This window comes from Pseudoliparis swirei, chromosome 15 (assembly GCF_029220125.1).
Source record: "Pseudoliparis swirei isolate HS2019 ecotype Mariana Trench chromosome 15, NWPU_hadal_v1, whole genome shotgun sequence".
Lineage (NCBI taxonomy): Eukaryota > Metazoa > Chordata > Actinopteri > Perciformes > Liparidae > Pseudoliparis > Pseudoliparis swirei.
In genome coordinates this window covers 14,666,393-14,687,800 of record NC_079402.1, presented here as the reverse complement: position 1 = coordinate 14,687,800, position 21,408 = coordinate 14,666,393, and the positions used below count along the sequence as shown (strand labels likewise).

The window sequence follows — 21,408 nt, the reverse complement described above, 5'->3', positions numbered from 1 at the left end:
AATGTCCACTGTGTGTGAGAGAGAGAGAGGCAGGGAGGAAGGAAGGTAACGCTGTGGAGGCTTGCTGTGGGGAGTGGAGGGTTGAGTGCTGACAGTTTAACAGAAGAGGCCCAAGCAAGTTTGGCAGCACAGGAAATATAAAGCGTGTGATTTGTTTGTTAATATGAAGCTTGTGTTTTGTTTGTTTGAACAGAGTCCACTGTGCAAATGCATGGACGATAATAGATTGACATAGAAGAAGAGAAACTGCAAAACAGAGGGGAGAAAGAAGGTAGTTTGAGGACAAACATAACTGTTATTTGAGAAGAGAAACGAGAAGATGAATCAAAAAACAGCTGCGAGAGCAGCACATATACTGTGGATATGTGCATGCAGCACTTCAGAATAAAAATGTTTGTTTACGGTATGTGAATTTATTACATTATTTAAATTGCCAGTTAGAGCAATAGATTGCTAGATAATATTTGTTATAATAATAATAATTAGTTTCATGCATTTTGTTTTTAAGCGCCACATTTTGCATCATCTATGAACACAACAAAATAGGAATTATGAATTAAGATAGAATATCAGATTAAATGGTTTTATTAAATACAAATTTATTTGAGCTGGTATGATGGAAATATAAGATGAAAAAATACCTTGAAATATTGTCTATTTTATCATATTCAGCTCATGATTTACAGTACAGTACTGTTTTTTTTGTCTTTGGTTGTCTACTTTAAATTAGAATATAACAAAGTTAACAGCAAGGCGTATCCATGTTTTGTCATTTCTACTTTATAGAACAATTGAATTACAGTTTTCATTCACTGTACAGAAATCGAGATACATTCATACACCCCCTCAGTTAACGGGTAAAAGAACATTAACTTACTAATGTGGGGGGTTTTTTCAAGCAGAAAAAAAGTCCGAAAGAGTGAACCGACTGACCTTTAGGATTTCTATTTACGCTCTTGTTCTAACTCACTCTCTCTCTCACACACACACGGAGCTAATAGCTGAGGCAATTACACTCTGAATTCAGTGGCATAATTAAAAAGGTATGTCGAGGATAACAGTACAGCAAGTCTGGCTTTCAACATCAGACGACATTCCACCATGTACACACACACTTGTCTCCACATCATTACATTACATGTCATTTAGCAGACGCTTTTATCCAAAGCGACTTACAATAAGTGCATTTCAACCTAGAGTATAAACTAAGAACAACAAGAATACAGGAAGTAACATTTCCTCAACATAGTCGAACTACAAAAGTACCATAATAAGAGCTATTTAAGTGCCACTGAAGTGCAAATCTGTGTTTTAATCCAGATATAGTCGGAAAAGGTGTGTTTTCAGTCTCCGGTGGAAGATGTAGAGACTTTCTGCTGTCCTGATGTCAGTGGGGAGCTCGTTCCACCACTGAGGAGCCAGGACAGCAAACAGTCTGGATTTCGAGTGATTAGCTCGAGGTGCAGGAGTCACAAGTCGATTGGCTGTTGCCGAGCGGAGCGAACGTGCCGGGGTGTACGGTGTGACCATATCCCGGATGTAGACGGGGCCGATCCGTTTGCAGCACGGTACGCCAGAACCAATGTTTTGAAGCGGATGCGGGCAGCCACCGGTAACAAGTGGAGAGAGCGGAGGAGCGGAGTGGTGTGGGTGAATTTCGGGAGACTGAAGACCAGTCGAGCTGCTGCATTCTGGATGAGCTGTGCATCCTGCCACAGAAGGCCCAACAAGTTAAAGATGTGAATGTTCATTGTGTACGCACAGCCGGGTCAACGAGAAACTACGTTCCCATGCAACACAATTTCATTCTCAGTTAGGATTCGGGGGAAACATATTTTCACCCTGATTACGATTACGAGTTTTTGACGAATCACAAATATCTTTTAATTATTGTCCTCAGAAGTCTGTGTAGGTAGGAGGTTGGGGTGATTGGGTCTAACACACACACAACTATCAAGGAGACTGCTGTTTGTGTAAACCAAAAATCAACGTTGACTTATTTTCATATACATATGTAACGTCATTAACATAACAAGCTTACATACATTAAGCAGAACCGTGATGTTTTACTCAACTTTAAGTTGTTTTGCCTCAACATAACCAAGTGATGTTATTGTATTTTTATTGTTTTTAACATTTACCATATGTTTTAAACTAAGACCATATTCCCAGAAAAAGAATACGTTTCCAATCCATTCCCCTTTCCAACTTGTCAAATACCGACAGTTGGTTATTGCCCCGGCATCACAAATTGCACTGACCAAATGTTGGTATTTGACAAGTTGGAAGTGAAAATGTGTGGACCTTTCCCTCAAACTGTAACTGAGAATGCAATTTAGTTGTATGGGTAGGTCGTTTTGAAGGACCCAGGGTTGATATTGGGTTCGTTCATAATCCCTCTCTTGTGTCTAAATTGCTCTACTCTCGCAACTTTCTGTTCACTCTCTGTTATTGCCCTTTCCCGCCTGTGGCCATCAATCACCCCATGCTGCCCACAGAGGAAGGAGCTCTCTTTAAATTGCCCAGGCTGTGCCCACTCCCTCCTGTCTTTCTGTTTGTTATGTGACAAGGGTTTTTTCGAGAAGGGTTTTCCTTTTCTTCCGTGTGCCCGCAAAGCCCTTGGAGACATATGATATTGGGTCTGTACAAACAAACTTGCCTTGTTTGCAACGACATCATAGTTTCAAGGCCAGTGTGCGTTTGGATCAGACCGGTTCTCTCTGTCAGCCCATCTCGTCATGTTCCCATGATTCGGTGTTATTTGTTCCCCTTTCGGCTTACTAAAAAGGTCACCTGGCTTTTCCCATGAGGTTTTAATCGCCATACAAGCTGGAGAACACGCAAAATGGCTTTTACCGTAATAGAATTTTGGGCGCCTTTAATTTTTGCCAGCTGTGTGGTGTTCTGGCTTTGGTATTGATAGAAATGTTGACGGACCACAGGACTACCTATGAGGAACCCCCAGTAGGGTCAAACCTGTCATGCTACTTCTGGGTGGGTTTTGATATCTCATTCTGGGTTTAATGTATTTGATTTCGAGTAGTATTCACAAATTCTAAATTGGTATGCAAGCACTTAAGAACACCACCAAAGAAGCAGGAGATGATTGAATGTCCTCGATATAAATGAACAAACTTCCAGACAGCCATACATGTGTTCCAACTGCTTGTAAAAAAGACTTCCAGTTTAGCAGTTGAGTCATACCATCATGTTGCACGTGTGAGCAATCCACATTCAATTTCATCACTCTGTCATTTCCTCACCCCAGTCGCCACTCCCTCAGATGCATTCGCACAAACACGCCACGCCCCTTTCTTACCGCTTCTTTGTTTGCGATCAACTTCAATAGAGAAGAAGAGGAGTTCACCAAATGTAAGGGGCTTTATAATCTGAACACATACGACATCCCTGTCCCAGGACCTCACATCGGATCAGGGAAAACTCCCCAAAAAATAGAGAGAAAAAATGTAGCAGTGAAAAAAGGAAAGAAACCTTCAGGAGAGCAACAGAGGAATATCCCTCTCCCCGGATGGACAGAAGCAATAGATGTCATGTGTACAGATGAACAGCGTGACAGAGTACATAAACACATTCAATGAATATGACAGAATGTCCTCTTTCTCTACTTTGAATCAAGCAACAAGTTGACGAGGAGATGAGATATGGTCAAAACTTAAAGCCAAGTTTTAAAAGATTAACACTTTGTGTTTTAACGGTGGTGTGTTCCTCGTATCCAGCAGCAGACGAGAACTGCAGGCAAGCCCGCTGTAAACAACATGCTGGACTCCGTCTGCAGAGCCCTGAAGCCCTGAAGCCCTGCCCCCGCTGCTGCAAAGAGCGCTGTTTGCTTTATGCACAGATTATAAATATTGAAAGTGATGCTTGTCCAAATTCCACCAAATTCAACAATGCACATCCTCGGGTACCCAGCAGTCAAGTGTGAAGAAGATGAACGTTGTTTAAGGGGGTACCCACAGACACAGTTGGACAGACATACATTCCTTTATAGTTCATTGTTCCTTGTGAAACAGCCATCCTATTTCCTATTATGTTAGTTTGGAAAGTTTCAGTAAATGATTGTCATTTATTACAATTGTTTGCTTCTTGCAAACTGACATTTAGACATAGAAAATGGTAAATATCCGCCCACTTACTGTGTGTATATGATTGTACATTCTGTACCCCCCCCCCCCCCCACTAAGCCTGCCTACACTGGTCATATATTTATGCAATTGCACAACAGTTTATAGCTTTGAGAGGGCTCTGTTTAAAGAGGGTTTGAACCATGGAATGTGTGGTAGAGTTTGCCAGGTGAAGGTATATGATTGTTAAAGAACTAACAGGCACTGTGTTCTCCCGCTGAGTCCTTAAATTGATAATTATCCAGTAAGCCACCCGAGAGTAACCGAAGACCAGACCGAAGACATTTGACTTTTGTTTAGTCTTCCAGACGCATCAAGGTTACTTAAGAGCCTCCCAGAGCTGTCAGTGATATGCGCCGCCTAGTCACACTCTACGTATAATGTCAGATTATGACACATTGCATCATGTCACTAAGGTAAACCCATAATTTTCTATGTCTGCCTATCGAAGACATAACATCTTTCTAACTTGGTTACTACACATTAATATTGTCATGGAAAGTGCTGGTTTTGGATCCAAACTTTGAAAGAACAGTGTTGCAAATTAGCTACAATATAAAATACCCAGATGAAGGCTCAGTGACAGTAATTCATTTTCTCTCTCATCTGTGTTGCATGCAGGGTGATAAATTATGGGTAGGGATAAATTAATCAACATTTACATAAAAGCTTAATATTGGCACAATGAAATACATCTTTGCTTGAGTTTGGAGTTCAAGGCATATTTTCTAAAGACAGATGGATACACATCCATCATCTTTGTTGCGATGTTTTTGCTTTCCATTGCATTTCATTAAATCACTGCCACTTTCCAGACGTGTCCCCTTTCTCCAAAACCTTTTCCTTAATCACTTATCATCATCACTTAAAATGATGTCAATCCCCTGATTAAAAGAAGGGAATGAGGTCGCCCGGTGGAGGTATGCCACACATATCTGATCCCATTTGAATGGTGTTTCACCTTTAGCTAGCCATGCAGAAAGCAGCCGCTTGCCAAACAACGTCTCCTTCCCTACTGTCCTTTCACAGTTCCTTTGTCTCCTTTTGTGTTTTCATTGTCTAAAGTTCTCTGGGAAAAGTGTTCACTGTTCCTTGTGTGTGTTTGCTCATTTGTCTAAGGGCTGCATGTTCAGTCTGGCTTGTGACCCAGCCATGAAAGCTTAGCCTTGCTACATGAGTATGAGTGAGTGTGTTTGATTAGTGCGGGTCAGAATTATTTCATAATCACATACATCACCTCACCGCTACTAAAATATAAGTCTCAAGTGGTTATTCTGACTTGTGCTGTTGTCACGCATCATCTCCCTGATTTATTCAGATTATCAAAACATCAATTGACATCATTCTTCTGCTTGACAACATCCCAAATCATAAAAATGTGAACAATCACTGTCCTTTCTCTTTTCCTCTCTCATTGTATTGACTTGTTCTGTTACCCTTTTTATTCAATTTGTATCCACGATGTATTTGGAGTCTCTTTCCACTTTTATCCTTTGTGAAGTGGCAGAGCTTTGGCATTTAATTGCCACTCCTCTTAGTTGCTTGCAGTAGAAGGTGAGGGGATGGACTTCAAAAGCAGAATCAACGCAGGCCTAATCAGGTCAACTGTCACTCTTAAATACAACATTACCAATTATTTCTGCAAAAGATGAAGTGGTCTGCAAGGGAAAATTGTTCTACCAATTGTAAAAAGAAAATGTATCAGGGTACACATCGCACAAAGGTTGGTCGATTCTTTATCAGTGCAGCTCGCAATAATTGGCTAAAAAGGTGGAGCTGAATGAAAAACACTAGTCCAGGTAATCAATGCACAGTACCGACTATAAGCTATCAGATACTGACACAGTATCATGCATTTTATCACACATAAACAGTTTTTAGTTTACTGTAGCCATGTTGAGTGTCAGGAGCGCCCAGACAAATCATATACCTAAAGGTGTCGATAATATTGTATGGGAAACATTGGATTCAATATCACATTTGAAATACACACCCTTCACCTTCAATTATTATTATTTTCAGTGTTTCATTTTCCATGTGAGATTTTCATAAAATGCTGTTCCCTTCAGCCTAAAAGCGAATAATTAGATGCAAACATATTCATAGTTGTATTTTATCTGGAACATCAAACATGGACATTGAAACTGGTGGTTATGGTAAATCTGTGGTTTTGATTAATTTAGAAAAAAGTGAATGTTTCAGCTGTTTTGCACTTTAGTTCAGCATACTTTGAATATTTTAATGTTTAACCAATACCACAATATTACCCTAATCTTAAGCAAGTGCTTTGAGGTGCATTAACTTCATATAAGTACATGCTGCAACTTTGAGGATACATTTATCGACAAAGTCCCCTCATGTTGATAAAAAAACATGATTGATGCCACTGAATATGTTATTAGAAGACAGGGTTGTATTTATTAACAATTGTGTATGAGCCAGTTGTAAACCTTGCAAACTTCATTGTCACTTCTGTTAATAACTAACACAAAGCAGATGGCACCACTGAAATATAATGTAATAATTTAATGTAATAAAATATTAAAAAACTTTGTCAGAAAAAAACAGAAAACATATCAGGTTACTTTATTTGTACATGTAGGGAGATTTGGTTAGCGGTGACAGACGAGGCATCCTTCACACACGTTTTACAAACAACACAGAGACAAAGATGGCAAAATATTCAAGGGCTCAATTATCACTCTAACCTCTCAAATCAAATACGTAAATATGCATGAATACAACTTGTTCATCCAAGTGATGACTGCTGGAACAAAGCTGTCGTAACGCTTTGTGCTACATGGGTATAAACCTCTGTCCAGAAGGAAGAAGCTGAAATTCACCCGGCAACTGAAATTGAGCTTGTTATCAGCTGTAACTGCCTGGTTTACGTTTAGCCTACAAGATCATTTCACAATTTAAATCGGAGAGCTTCTGCTCTTTAAGATAAGTTTCCAAATCATGACACCAAAGAAAAAGATTAAATCTATTCAATAAAGATAGAATCACCAACTCATCATGGTTTTGTCAATGTAAAAAATCAGGACGTTAACTCCCCTTTTTGCGCACAGCTTCACAATGTGCTTCAAATGCCAGTTTTGATAGAATAATCGTATGTGAAAGATTACTTCGATCCACTATCGATCCTATTCGCAGAGTTCTTTCCGTGTAAAGGTCAAATCATTCATTCGTGCAGTTGTTTTTCCGCTCTTCTGCAACCTTTTCTTACCCTTGTGCCCTACCAGCCAGACTTACTCCCTGTGTTTATAAGTTGGCCTATGTATCATAAGCTAAAACTAAGCTGCCCTTTAACATGTGAAGAAATAGTTGGGAATCCAACCATTTGAGAGCTTTTAAACTATTTTGACAGCTTCTTCTTTTTTCCATCACCTCCATGAGACTGGAAACTGGCATCATGTACTGTATGTGTGTGTCTAAATCAACAAGTTTGCATCGCTTGCCCTTCCCGCGAGCAGACATGAAAGATATTTCACAACTTTTAAAGTAGTATTTTGGGAGACGGCAGCGTGCTCAGAGAGATATCGTTGTAACAGATAAAGGAAACAAATCCTGTTTTCTTACAGCTCTGGAATATAATGTGTACGGGCGGCTGCCAGCGAAAAGTCATATTTGAATTAGCCTCGGGCTCGGTGCAGTCATGACGCCAAATAGCATGATCATTGATAACGAAATAACTACTTTTCTAAATGTAGAAATGAATTTATGACTTCATGTTGGGCGACCATTGTTTTCCTAAATCAAATGATATTATTTTGTTTAACAAAGAACAATACATGGAAGATAATGTTGAAAGATAAGTGCTTTTTGTCCTCCTTTTTGGTCAAAAGGATGACTCATGTTAAGTACAAATAACATTTCCAATGTGATCTTTTGCAAGATATTTTGGGGTTTCTCTCTGTCTTGATTTAATCTTTCCTACTTTTCTTTGTTTTTCTCAATTGTGTCTCTCTACTAGGTGAAGTTCTGAGCTTAGTGGATGATCTGTTTTCTGGTTTGGGTTCATCCTGTGTTGTTGCTGGGAAGAGGACCGGAGACCATCCTCACTCAGTGCTATACTCAGTGGTCTTTAAGTGCCTGGAATCTGACAGCCTGTACAAGTAAGTCCACTGATGCCCTTTGCCAAGTTTTCCAGGTTAATTGAATTACTGATTCATTGTTGCTGTTTATTTCTTCACCATCTGAACAAATGAACACATTGCATTGTGTTGTAGGTATTTCAGACAGAGTTGCAAGGTACATTTACATATTTGTGAAGAATGGTCTGGAGATTTTCTGTGCCCCTCAGACCCCTGTGAGCTTTGTTGTAAAGACACATTGGCCTCAGGTGAGAGGCTTGACTTAGACTTTTAAATGTCAATAGAGTAAACATCTTCAAAAGAGAGTATACTTTCCTAGAACTAGAATAAAACTCCTTCATAGGGGTCAAATGAGAGGGGTTAGATCTTGTACATGTAGAATTTCTCAACAACCCAGAAAATGAGTTTTGCGAGGCCCAGGAGAGACTTTAGTTTGGCTTCAAAGCGGTAATGGCAAACCATGAATCAATTCAGGAAGCGGAGGAATGGCCTCACCAAGCCTGTTTTCAGTGGAGAAGAACTGCTGCCCCTTGACTTGAGGGACTACACTCAAAAAAACGATTCAAGCCCTTCTTAGAGGTGACACATTTAAATATTGTTTGATACATTTAAATAAATCAATTACAAAACAAAGATATTTATATTGAATGGGTGTAACACAAAATGTATGAATACTTTCATTTATTAGATTTATTTAGGTTAGATGGTGTGCGTATCAACTCAAAATAAATGTGTTTCATTGGGGACTTCCCTTTGCGCATGCGCCTTCTGAAAATCAGTTGTTTGCATGAGGTGAAGACACTTTCAGGGTTGTACGGTGGTGTAGTGGCTAGCACTGTCGCCTCACAGCCAGAGGTCCGTGGGTTCAATTCCCACTCGGGGTGTTCCTTCTGTGTGGAGTTTGCATATTTTATTAGTTAGTTAGTTTATATTTTGAGTTGGACAAACATAAATTAATTTAATTTAATGAATATCATTATTTTATTTTAGATGTATTTGATACAAATGAGTTGGACTAACTTAATTACATTTTATTGCACTGATGTGCTAAATTTGAGTTGGAGTTGCATATAATTATTGGATGGAAAACCTGCCAACAATTTAATTGAGTTCATCCAATGAGTCATTTCTTTGAGTGTACTGAACCTGACTGACACTGCTTTCTGTAGAGTAGGTAGACTTCTAGGATTCAGAGGAAGACTCAGCCATCTCTCAAGTGGAGGACAGCAAAACCGCCTCAGTGACAAGGTGCCAGTGGTGGTGGAGATTGTTCCCTGAAATTCTAAAGGCTCTAGATATATTCTGGCAGTTTCGTGCGGAGGTTAGATAATGTGTCTATGAACTGCCAGGAGACGCTGGTGGTTCCCAAAGTTTGATTAAAGGGAACACACACAATTTTGGTCTCCATTTGTATTTATTTTTACTTGTAAGTAATCAAAGATCGCTTACTGCAACAAAGCTGCACAATCCTGCTCCGACTCACCTGAAGCTTTCTGAGACAATAATCTTGGTCTCTGTGTCACTCGATTTTTTTTTATGACCCCATTTATACTTCTTACGTTTTTCCCATTTCGATATAAAGACCTTTTGTTATTAAAACTGTACGTTGTGGCCATGTTTCCACCTTTCCCAAACAAACAATGACTGGGCAAATATCGGCAACGCCACATCCTCCCTTGGGTGTCTACAATTCCCACTGCAAATACTATTTTGTTTCAGGGGGTGAATTGTGTTACCTTCAACAGCTGGGTCGAGTTAGCTAGGGAAGCATACTTAGGCTCAACTTGGGAAAAGTGGTGGATGCTTCCGTTCTTTTATGTTCTCTTTTGTAAGAGCAGACCAGGATTTTAGTGTATACAGAAGGATCTCTGTCAAGAGGTAGTATTTATTAAACTAAAAGAAGAAATGGACCACTCTTTGCAGATTTCGGCAGGCATGTGGGTAACAGACAGACCTTGCCTTAGGTAGTTTAATGCGCTCATAGCTGTCACCATGAAACATCCAACGTTGTCTTTGACACTTGAATGTCAAGGACATCCACGTCTATTTGCCGTTGTTAATTGTGGATTGTCGCAAGTAATTAATTGTTTTACTGTTTTACAGAATTGCTCTTCACACTGATGCTGGTCTTATATTTGTATATGCAGTCAGTTTATGGCAAGCTTGTTAGAGGCACATTTCAGAATAGAGAATAGTTGTTATCTGAGTGGATATTGCTGTGATGTGCATTTTCTCTGAGCCCTGTTTGCCCTCTACATCTTGAACCGTAGTAGCAATAGTAGCAGACGGTGAACCAGACAGGACCCAGATGTTGTTTTGGCTGTCAGTGAACACAAGAAACACACTGTCTTCTCAGCTGTTGACTGTCTTCTCAGGTTTTGTTATGTCACTCGTGTTTATAATGCTTTTGCATTGTGACGGCCTTGGTTTGCTTTGGGAACCTCAGCATTGGCACAACAAGGTCTTCCACTGCTGTTTGTGTGGGTGTGTAGTCTGTTTGTATTTACCCCAGGAGGGAAAGCAAAGGATGGATTGATGTAGCAATACCAATAAGCTATTTAACAATAATGTCTCCCAACAACACAGGTATAATAGTAAAAAATATACGATTTGTTTTAATACATCTAACATTAACTTTTGAATATGTCACCAAAATTGAATTAGTATGTCAGATTCTCATAGTTTGCATCCAGGAAGGAGCAAAGTAGAATTCAAGTGTTCATAACTGAACATAAAGTAAATAGAGATGACAAAATAAACATAATACAAATGCCAGGTAGCAGTCAACAGTTATTGGTGACATGTCTAGGAGATGATGTAAATGCCAATAGAAGTCACACCTGTTTATTAACATAGTAAAACTATCAGTGGTATCTTTGTTTAGGCATACTCCACCGTGTTGTTTTTCTCTGATAAGAGCAGTAAATGCGTCGGAACTACGTCTGAGGGCACATCTGTTAGCAGACGACTCCCCCGTTTTAATCAAGAGCCTGATAAGACCTCTACTGGTATTGGCTTTACACTTGGCCATTACCAAGGCTGCCTCTGGTCTCTACTCTGTGAAAAGTTCCACTTATTTCAAAAGTGAATGGCCAACCAATATATTGGATACAAATGAACAATTTAAATTTAGCATTGGAATTAGAAAACATCAGGCTACATATGTATAAATAATATACTTGTTGGACTATCAGGCTTGACAACTGCTCCTGCATCATTCTCTTCATCAGGTATGGGCTCAATTGGGAAATGCATAAAGCAGCTTTCTTTCCCATGGCACGTGTGCAAATGCTCCCACCCCTAGAGAGCTATAGTAGGTTTTCGAGCGGTTGGTAAACCACTTCCGCTTTCCTGAACCGGGTCTAAATCTGCTTTACCACTTTGGGCATACTCGTCTTCGCTCCTCCTTTGAACATGGGGTTGGCACCTCTGTTCTCCAGTCCCAGAATGTGGAGAGCCTTCAGAGACAACAGGTGCTCTGAGGCCTACAGCCACTTCCCCATCCCCAACAGGGCAGCAGACTGAGCTCCACCCAGCCTGTTGGACTTTGTAAAAAAACCACACAAAAAAGGGCTTTGTAAAAAAACATGGTGGAGACGACTTACTAGCTCAGGTGGAAGCAACAGGAGTGATCCCACAGCTGCTGGCATCAAATCTCGTGCAGCGCTTGGCAAGCCGGGCAGGCTATGGCTGTTAAACAACCCTCTCGAGGTACTCAAAGCAGACGTTGCTGTCTGTCATGGCGATGAGGCTGCGAACAGATGGGCTCTAATGATCTTCTTGAGGTGGCAACTCCATGGGAAAATGGGCAATCGTTGAAAAGAAAAAGGATGGCACACAAAGGTGTGGGTTGCCTAATATACTGTGAATTTCACAGTTCTGTGGGACGGCACGTCCTGGTTTGGTATTTTTGGTTGGCGAATGTGTGCTCTTCATTAAAAGAGAGTATAACTCATAGAGTCCAGTCGAAGGTGGACCCTGTGTGCGTTTGAACTGGTCGATCACCTTGTTGCATTTATAGCTAGTTCCAAGCGCATTTACATTTACACAAAAGCCAATAGTTGTCATGTTGGCTGTTGAAATATTACATGTGAGCTTCCTGTACCTCATCTTCTGATTTGCTTGTCAACTGTTGCTTTGTTTAGACTATTTAAGGCAGTTTCTTCAGACATCCACATTGTCTAAATCTCATCCTTTCTATGTTCATGCCAGCCTGAACTCCTAAATGTGTGTTTTCTTTCTTGTTTGTTCCTCCTAAAACGTTTACCTCTGTGTTATTTGTGTGTCGAAAGCATTTTACCAGTAAAGAACCATCTCCCACCTCTTATAGTGTGTTTAACTTAGCATTAGTCAGTGTGTGTTAACTTAGGTTACCTCGTATTTGGCTTAGTTAGGAAATGTCTTTGTGCACGCACTCAAAGAAATGACTCATTTGGATGAACTCAATTAAAGTGTTGGCAGGTTTTCCATCCAATAATTATATGCAACTCCAACTCAAATTTAGCACATCAGTGCAATAAAATGTAATTAAGTTAGTCCAACTCATTTGTATCAAATACATCTAAAATAAAATAACGATATTCATTAAATTAATTTGTGTTTGTCCAACTCAAAATATAAACTAACTAACAAAATATTCAAACTCCTCACAGAAGGAACACCTCTGGCTGTGAGGCGACAGTGCTAGCCACTACACCACCGTATAGCCCTGAAAATGTCGTCACCTCATGCAAACAACTGATTTTCAGAAGGCGCATGCGCAAAGGGAAGTCCCCAATTAAACACATTTATTTTGAGTTGATATGCACACCGTCTAACCTAAATAAATCTAATAAATGAAAGTATTCATACATTTTGTGTTACACCCATTAAATATAAATATCTATTTTTGTAAAATGTATTTAAATATATCAAACAATATTTAAATGTGTCCCCTCTAAGAAGGCCTTGAATCGTTTTTTTGAGTGTGGTGGCATGAAAGCACACTTTAAAAAATATCATGCTTTGTAGCTAAAAAAGATCATTAATGTGACACCATTAAGCATGACTCAACATTTCACAAACAGAATCATTACATTATTAGTATGTATGTTGAATTGCTTGCTTGCTAGCTTTGTTAAACTCATAACCTAGATGACTTTGTTAACATTGAGATGGTATGTATTTATGTATGTCATGTATATCAGTACATTTTCTGTCAATATTCTCAAAGTATCTTAGTTCCAAAAACATGTTGTTCATTATATTCATTTGGACTGTGAGTCTTGCTCACCTGAGAGGGAGATAGTTTGGGACTGAGCTAAGTATCTATTTTAAAATGACGTGCTAATACATCTTTGTTTAGGGCTGTTGCACCAGTGTAATGCCACATAGATCTGAGGCTTTTAAAGTCATGAGATACTGTAAGCTGCCACAAATATCCAGCCAGTGAGAGACAATTCTATGTGGCTTTGATTGATTTGTGGACTGATGAGTGTCCAAATGCTGATGTCATGGAAAAGTCATCCCTTACTGCCTGAGCTTCTCTCAGCATGCCAAAAATACTTCGCTAATTGATCCTCCCTCACTTTCACTCATTCCTCTTCTCTAGCTTTGTCGGCCTCTGAGCTTTCTATCTCGTCATCCCTTGTTCGGTTTTGTCTCCACTGTCTCATTACATTAGGGGACAATGGTTACTTTAATGGCAACACTGTCAATTTACACAAACATTAATCTGCCATTCGGCCTCTCCGTTGTCTGCTGAGCTTTCAAAACGATGGCACGGGGACAAAATCGAGCCGCTTCCACAGGAGCCCGTGTGCAGCCAGACAGCCTTGGAATAGATGTGAGAGACAAGGAATTAGAGAGGGGGATAGACAGTGCTGAGCTATATGCAAGCAATGTTGATCAGAAAAATAGAGAGAGACAAAGTAATGTGTATCAATGTGAGTGTGGGTGGGTGGCCAGGGTGGTTGTGTGTGTCTTGCCAATTCTGTTGCTTGATGTTTCGACATTCTCATGGCAGGCCAGACTGTGGCTGGTTCCTTTGTTCTCCAAGGCGATCTTTATCATCACTGAGTGCCGGCTCTGAGCTCAGACACTCCACTCCAGTCCATCCAGCCCCCTTTAATGTTGCTATCTGTGTCTATGAATGACGGTGCCTACGAGTGTGAAGGACTCCTGGCCGAGGCTCCTTGGCGTGACTGTGATCTAAAATGTTTGGAATCTCTAGGCCAAAAAGATTGGATCACAATCTTCTTGTAATGGCATGGATGCCAACCAACAACCAAACAATAGAAATAAAAGTCTTGCAAGCTCGCATTCTAAGTCCAAAACAAAACTTTTAACAAATGACCTTGATAGAACTCCTCTCTCGGGTTTCTCCCGCTCCCCTTTCCCACCTCATTGTATCCATCTGCACGTTATGCGGCCACATAATTTAAACAGTGTGACTGCTACATGCCAACATTGTTTTGTCGGGCAGAGAAGCCAGTTAGGCCTGTGCGCTTTTTGTGAGGTTCTTGGGGAATACCGCATCCAGCCCGCTGAATAACAAGAACAGACAAACTATGCCAGCTATGTCCAAACAGGTCATGTTACAAACAAAACAATAAGTTCACAGCATTGGGACAGCTCGCACAAGACATTGCATGACAACCCATGGTAAAAACATCTTTTAGGATGAAAAGAACGTTTAGAAACAACAATAATAGTATTCAAACCTCTTGATTTTCATTTGTTCCTAAAAGTATTTAGCAATGGAAGGCCCTCACGTTGGCTCATTTTGTGGTTTCCTTGTTGTCATCCTGTTGCTTTTACGGTGTTAATTATGAGGGAATCCTGTGTAAAAGTTTACCGCTTTTCATAACAAGTTACAAACATTTCTGAATATAAAATCCACTTTTTTAAAGAAATAGTGCATTTAGAGTCTTTGGATGAGGAAAATATCACACGGAAAACCACCTTAACCACAACTGCCTGACTTATAGCATACTTGGTGATACTGTTACATTTAACTTGCAATGTCATGCATATAAGATATGCTGTTTGCTTCTGTGCACGCCCAGGCAGAACTAAGAAGAGGTCTTATTAGCCCAAATAATTCATATCACTCGCGTTGGTTTACAATGAGGGTCCAGGTCCAGTAATATTTAGTTTTAGGTATTGTAATTATTTACAATTTGAATCCGCATTAATGTGGCATATAAAATGTCATGTATTTTGTCAATGAACGTATTCACCTTCTAGAGGAGCATTACATAAGAAGATTGATCGGTGAATGGGATGTAGTGTAAAAGAGCTTTGAGTGGTCCGAAGACTAGAAAGATACAAGTCCATTTACGTAAGAGCGGTATCAATCTTGTCCTCTGAGTTTCCAAAATGTCCAAAATGTTGAATTTGTGCTGAAAGTCTGCGAGTGCTGTGTGGCCACCTGTACCAATATGCTGCAGGTTGCTGCCAGCCATCTACTCCAATCTCATCACGTAGCCAAATAGGCTTTTTCGCTGCAGACATTTTGACATGTTGTAGTAGGTAATGCACTAGTGTTACTAATAGCATTACTCACAGCTGTGTTCTATTCAAGTGTCAAGTCCGTGTGACGGAGTTAGCCAGCACCCTGAACACTAAGCAGGTCAATGGAATAAAGACATCATTAATGTGATTATTATTCTTGTGCTTTATGTTACATGTCAACAAGTCTTCTGTGAAAGGGCCTTTTCACAGTTTAATATGGAGAGTATATGGTAATTCGACACTATGTAACAATTTAGACAACCAACAACAGATCTAATGTTATCTCCCTTTTTCAATTGAGATGTTTGTTTACTGCTTTGTTAATAAGGGTTGTATGATTCAGGAAATTCAGAGACCAGCTAAAAGCAGCTCCGGCATTCTCCTTGGCGTGGTTTCTGTGGTTGCCATGGTCACACAGAGCCAAAGTGGCGAGTTAAAAGCTCAACCATCCTCAAGACAGCAGTTGTAAATAGCCGTGTGCGTTCGTAGTCCTTGCTGCTTCAAGGATATTGATGGATTAAGCTGTGCCACCCTTGATCCTCTTTCAGATTCAATATGACCAGTTCCTCCTTGCACTTATTTTCATTCAGAAGTACACAGAATGGCATTTTCAAAAGGACATCTAAAGGTCATTTGTTTTCCATTCGGTGCCATGTGGCCCTGCATTATGTGAGATGCAACACATGTTGTCAGTGTGTCTCGTCTCCGACCGCAGTGTCTTGAACTGTTTGCTGTGGTATCGTATCACGGCACCCAGTGGTTCTTCATGGAAACCCAACAATTCTTTAACATTTTCAGACCTTATTTCCTGAAGAGGGCTTTGAGTCATGCCAGATGCCCGTCTACTTCTCTCTCGTCTGCCTCTGTCGTACCAGATGTTCTCATTTTCTAATATGAATCCCACAATCGCAAGATGTTTACTGAAATAAATCTGTGACGTTATTGTTTGGTTATATGATCAAATATCATCGAGATCACAATCCCCTGCAGCACATTTGCCTGCAAACCTGTAAAAAATACACGATACAGCGACTTTGTATAAGCATATGCCTATGTCAGCATATCTGAAGTGCTCATCATATGTGAAGTTGATGTTTACATTTTTCGGTGTATGCCTTGCTCGTTTCTGGCCCTGTATCTTTCTTGATCTTAGGATGTCATACATTATAATACGTTTTTTCTGCTGCTTTTTTGTCATGATTTTGTCACATTAGGTTTACCCTCCGTGCAGTGGATAGCCGAGGCAGCTCCTCTGAGTCGAGCTTCGTCTCAGTCAGAACATCCTGTCCGATGGTGGATGACAGCCGCGCTGAAGGTACTTTTCTTTTCCTCTTTCCTTACAACTCTTAAGTACCCTCACAATATGGACATGCTGGATTAAATATTAAGATTATTAAAACAAGAGGCACTCTACCTTTTCCACATGTCTAATTCAATGTACTAGTTCACCAGGCAGAAAGACTACTTCCAGGTGCATTTAAGGGAGTTTAGCATCGACTGTGTATGAGGCTTAGCCCGTATTAGGGAGTACAAATCCGGATATCTCCGACTCCGCTGCATTAATGTTCCGCATGCTTGTTTTTTGTATCTACCTCTTGAATGTCTCCTAACCTTTTTGAAGTGCAGTACTAAATCACAGAAGTTCTCGATAACACATGTATCCGCTTATGGGCTTTCCCCTCGTAACTCTGTATCAATCTTCCGTCTATCTCTTATCTCCTGACAGAGATAGCAGACAAGGTGTACAACTTGTATAACGGCTACACCAGCGGCAAAGAGCAGCAGATGGCCTACAACACTCTGATGGAGATCCCTCCTCCGCTGCTATACAGAGTCCAGCACCACTACAATTCCCACTATGAGAAGTTTGGAGATTTTGTGTGGCGGAGTGAGGATGAGCTCGGCCCCAGGTGAGAAGATTGAGGCAAAAGCAGAGTTTAGACACTTTCAACACAAAATTCATCATTTTCAACTTCAAATCCATTACCTATTCTTTTTCATAAGAAGTTCCTTTGTGTCTCCAACATGCCCCCCCCCCCCAGTTTTGTTACGTCCAATCCCACTGCCTGGAAGCATTTCTTTAAAGTCATAAATATGGATATGTTAATTGTGGAATCATGTTGGTTTGTATAAAAATAATGCTTCTCTCTGATTGGTGAAGGGAGGAGGGGGGCAAGGGTTTGCCATTGGGACTTAATATGGGGATATGGGGTGGTCACATGGTGTGTTTGTGTGTGGGCAGTTATGAGGAAGGGGGTGGCTGGGGGGGGATTTGAATGAGCGAGCACGGATTATTTACTGCCTGAAGTTGGCAGAGTTGAGCCTTGTTGGGGTAATTTACAAGCAGGCTCTATTGGTGGTGCCTTTTTAAAAGGTAACCGAGTGGCCAGCTGAAACGAGCCTATGAGCCCAAAATGTCCACGAGCAACTGACCACCAGCTCTTTTCATAGTAATGTTGTTTTCTGGACATGCTGTGTTACAGGGCTGCTGCTTTATTCGCCTTCACTGTAAACACAATGATTATCTTGTACTGCGATGTACTTTTTCTATTTTCAGTTCAGTCCGTCTTGTTGTTTTCAGCTCCGGGTCGCCTTTATTTGAAGCTCTTTTTGCATTGAAATCAATTACTTAGGGTTCCGTTGCTTAAATCAGATGAAGCCAAATGTTTTACGTAGTAGATGCAACCTAATAGGTTAAGCAGAAATAATATTTTAAATGTGTCAATTTTCTTTTTCTTTGTAATTTCCTTGTCCGGCGTCCTGAATGGCATCAGGCGTGTTTAATCTGTCCGTTGCTCACATGCTATCAAGTCTCCCTTGATTATTTGTTTTGGTATTCTGTGGTTTCAGACAGAAAAATGTTTTCCGCCCCTTTTTCAGAAAATAAGTGAAAAGTATGTCTGTACTCTTGCTTAACTAAAGACAGATGTTGATGCTCAGCAGACACTGCTTTTCAAAACAAATGGAATTTTGGCCTTCTCTGCGTGTGTTGTCCTCATTTTAGTATCCATATAAGCTACATCTCAAAAACGGTATATAGTGTGTGTGTGTGTGTGTGTGTGTGTGTGTGTGTGTGTGTGTGTGTGTGTGTGTGTGTGTGTGTGTGTGTGTGTGTGTCTTCTTTATATTGAGTTAACCTAATATATGGCTCCTTGATGTTAAAAACTAAAACTCCTGGCTCAAGGCCTGCAGATGATTTTTTTTCTTTCATGCACTGTCTAGATATAGATGTATTAGATATATAAATCTATCTCTGGTGTAGAGAACGGATTCGTTACAATCTCTTTCAATCCTGGGAACATTTAAAACAGACACAAAGCCGGTGGAGGTGCAAATAAAGCGACAATGCCATTTTCTTTTAGGCTTTCTTTTTTGAATTTCTTTGATGACTTTGTGGCACAAAATGAACCTTCAACACTGAAGTGGGTAGAGTGGCATGAATGACGTGTTTATGCAAATCAAGTGGCGAAGGATGTTCAAGTATAATCTCGTATATATCATTTCAACCAAGTGTGCGATAATTTTTAGGAAAGAAGAGGGTGAAATCTATTTGTCTAAATTCCGGATGTCAATTCAAACCTGAGAGAAAATGTAATGCTGATTTCTTTTCTTGTCTTGTCCCTCAATAGAAAAGTCAACCTGATACTACATAGGGGGGAAAGGATTAGCCACTACTGCCGATCCCTCCTGCGCAGCACCCACATCCAGAGCCGCACCGACACCATGGCGTACGTCTACTGCCGAAGTGAAGAGGGTCGACCTCCAAGTAATACGTGGCACGGTTCTTTACATGAAAGTCGCACCGCCTGCATTGAAAAGCTCATTTCTGTGCAGCGTAACACATACAGCAACACGAAACTCCGATGAGACAGGAGTCTGGAGGCGACGGTGCGTTTATTTTTATTTATTTTTCTGCAAAATGACATCAGCGATTGATGATGAACCTTGTCACCCACTCTGCAGCAAGTGTCTCTCAAGTGACTGGTCGATTTTGAAAACCAGGAGAAACAAAAAAAATAACTCTGACTTCACTGGACATTGTGTTAAGGCCACCAAAAACATATTTTTGTGTGGCCTACTTTTATTGTAGTCCAGGAAGGGAAAAAAAACTGGAGCAAAATGCCAGAGATCGCACATATCACTGAGAAACTGCAGTGTGTAAATGTAAAATATAACTCGGCCAAGAGAAAAACTGGTTGGGTTTAAATACTTTGAATGTAATATTTTAGTTCCCTTTTGGTGTTTACCTGGAACACTTAAAAGAAATAAAAAAATATAAAATAAATAGTATAACTTATTTGCCTTTACTACATTCCTTTGAAAGGAAAAAATGACAAGTGTTAAAAGCCATTTGAAAATCACTCCCTTGTTTTCAAGTTCCCATTGTTAAAAAAAAATAAAGCTTTTTTCATCAATTAAATAATTATGTGAAGATGTCTGTATTACATCTGATGGATACAATTCAAATAGCAGGGCTTTGTGTGGTAACATGGTTGAATAATAGACTATCGGCCTGTTGAAATTATGCAAAGACAGAGTGGGTGGTTTTCATTCATAGATTTTTAAAACTTATTTTTAGGAATCCTTTTGCCATCATCATCTCTTTTTGAATCTACAATACCCACAATGAATGCTATGAAAAATCCACTGATTTCAAAGACATGTGTTTCTCAGACAATAAATGGACCTGAAAACGCTAAAATATGTATCCAAGACAAAAGAATACAATGCTATGGCCCCACCGAAGTCTATTCAGTAAACGCTTTACATAACTTGTGAGGTTTTGGTATACGATGTTGAAAAAAAACACACATTATATTGCTAGATTTAATGATTTCTGCAAGATTTATGTTATTCATTGATAAGTTACAACTTATCAGTAGAAGTGGAACTTATGCCATCATGGGAAAAAAAAGATAATATCTGGCTTAATACACAGAGGATCAGTATTAGACAAGACATTACAGTCACAATATGGTAATAAGGTAATTCACAAGGAGAATATGATGTTTGCTAATATATGTGCATTCATATAAAATATAATAGGAATTATGGTATAATAATTTTCCAGGTGGTCGAACAGTTTGTGTTGAACCACCTGTGAAGTTGTGAGGTACTGTACACTGAATGGTGTATCAGTGATTATAGGGATCATCCGTGGTCCTTTTAATCCTCTTATTTTTCAGTTCAATGTCATATCTTCAAAACCATGAATATTGTTTTCATGAAGATAAACAATGCCTTTTTTCAATATTTACATCTCATGTTATTTAAATTGTAAAAAACTAATTCAATAAATTATTATATTGTACATTTTAAATTGTAAAAAAAAGTATTATTATGTGAGTTTGTTTGTCTTTTCTGAAGAATGTGTAATATTAAAAATGTATATAAAATCAGAATACTTTTCTTTCATCGGGATAATTGAGTGATTTAAGTTTGGAAAGGAAACATATTGATCAGCTGTGAAGCATTTCTTTAAACCTATTTAGAAGTCAGTGGCAGGATCATTTAAATACCCCCAACAGACACTATGCAATGCAAACTAGTTTACCACATAGGCAGAATAAATATTTCCCTCAGGTAATTACAAAAAACATGTATTGGCGCCGTTTCTAGTCTAGGCTTTTCATTTGTTATGTAGGCCTCTGACTGTTTCCCCGACATGTTAAAGT

General features: G+C 39.7%; 1 protein-coding gene across 1 annotated transcript in view; it reads left to right on the top strand.

The window, feature by feature from the left end:
* The window catches only part of LOC130205009 (astrotactin-2-like), a 249,438-nt gene extending 228,327 nt beyond the window's left edge, over positions 1 to 21,111 (top strand). Inside the window, exons 20-23 of the mRNA XM_056432100.1 lie at positions 8,119 to 8,260; positions 16,948 to 17,048; positions 17,460 to 17,643; positions 19,363 to 21,111. Coding sequence (XP_056288075.1) covers positions 8,119 to 8,260; positions 16,948 to 17,048; positions 17,460 to 17,643; positions 19,363 to 19,600 — 665 coding nt within the window. The 3' untranslated portion in view covers positions 19,601 to 21,111. The remainder of the gene's footprint in view (positions 1 to 8,118; positions 8,261 to 16,947; positions 17,049 to 17,459; positions 17,644 to 19,362) is intronic.
* The last annotated feature ends 297 nt before the right edge of the window (positions 21,112 to 21,408 follow it).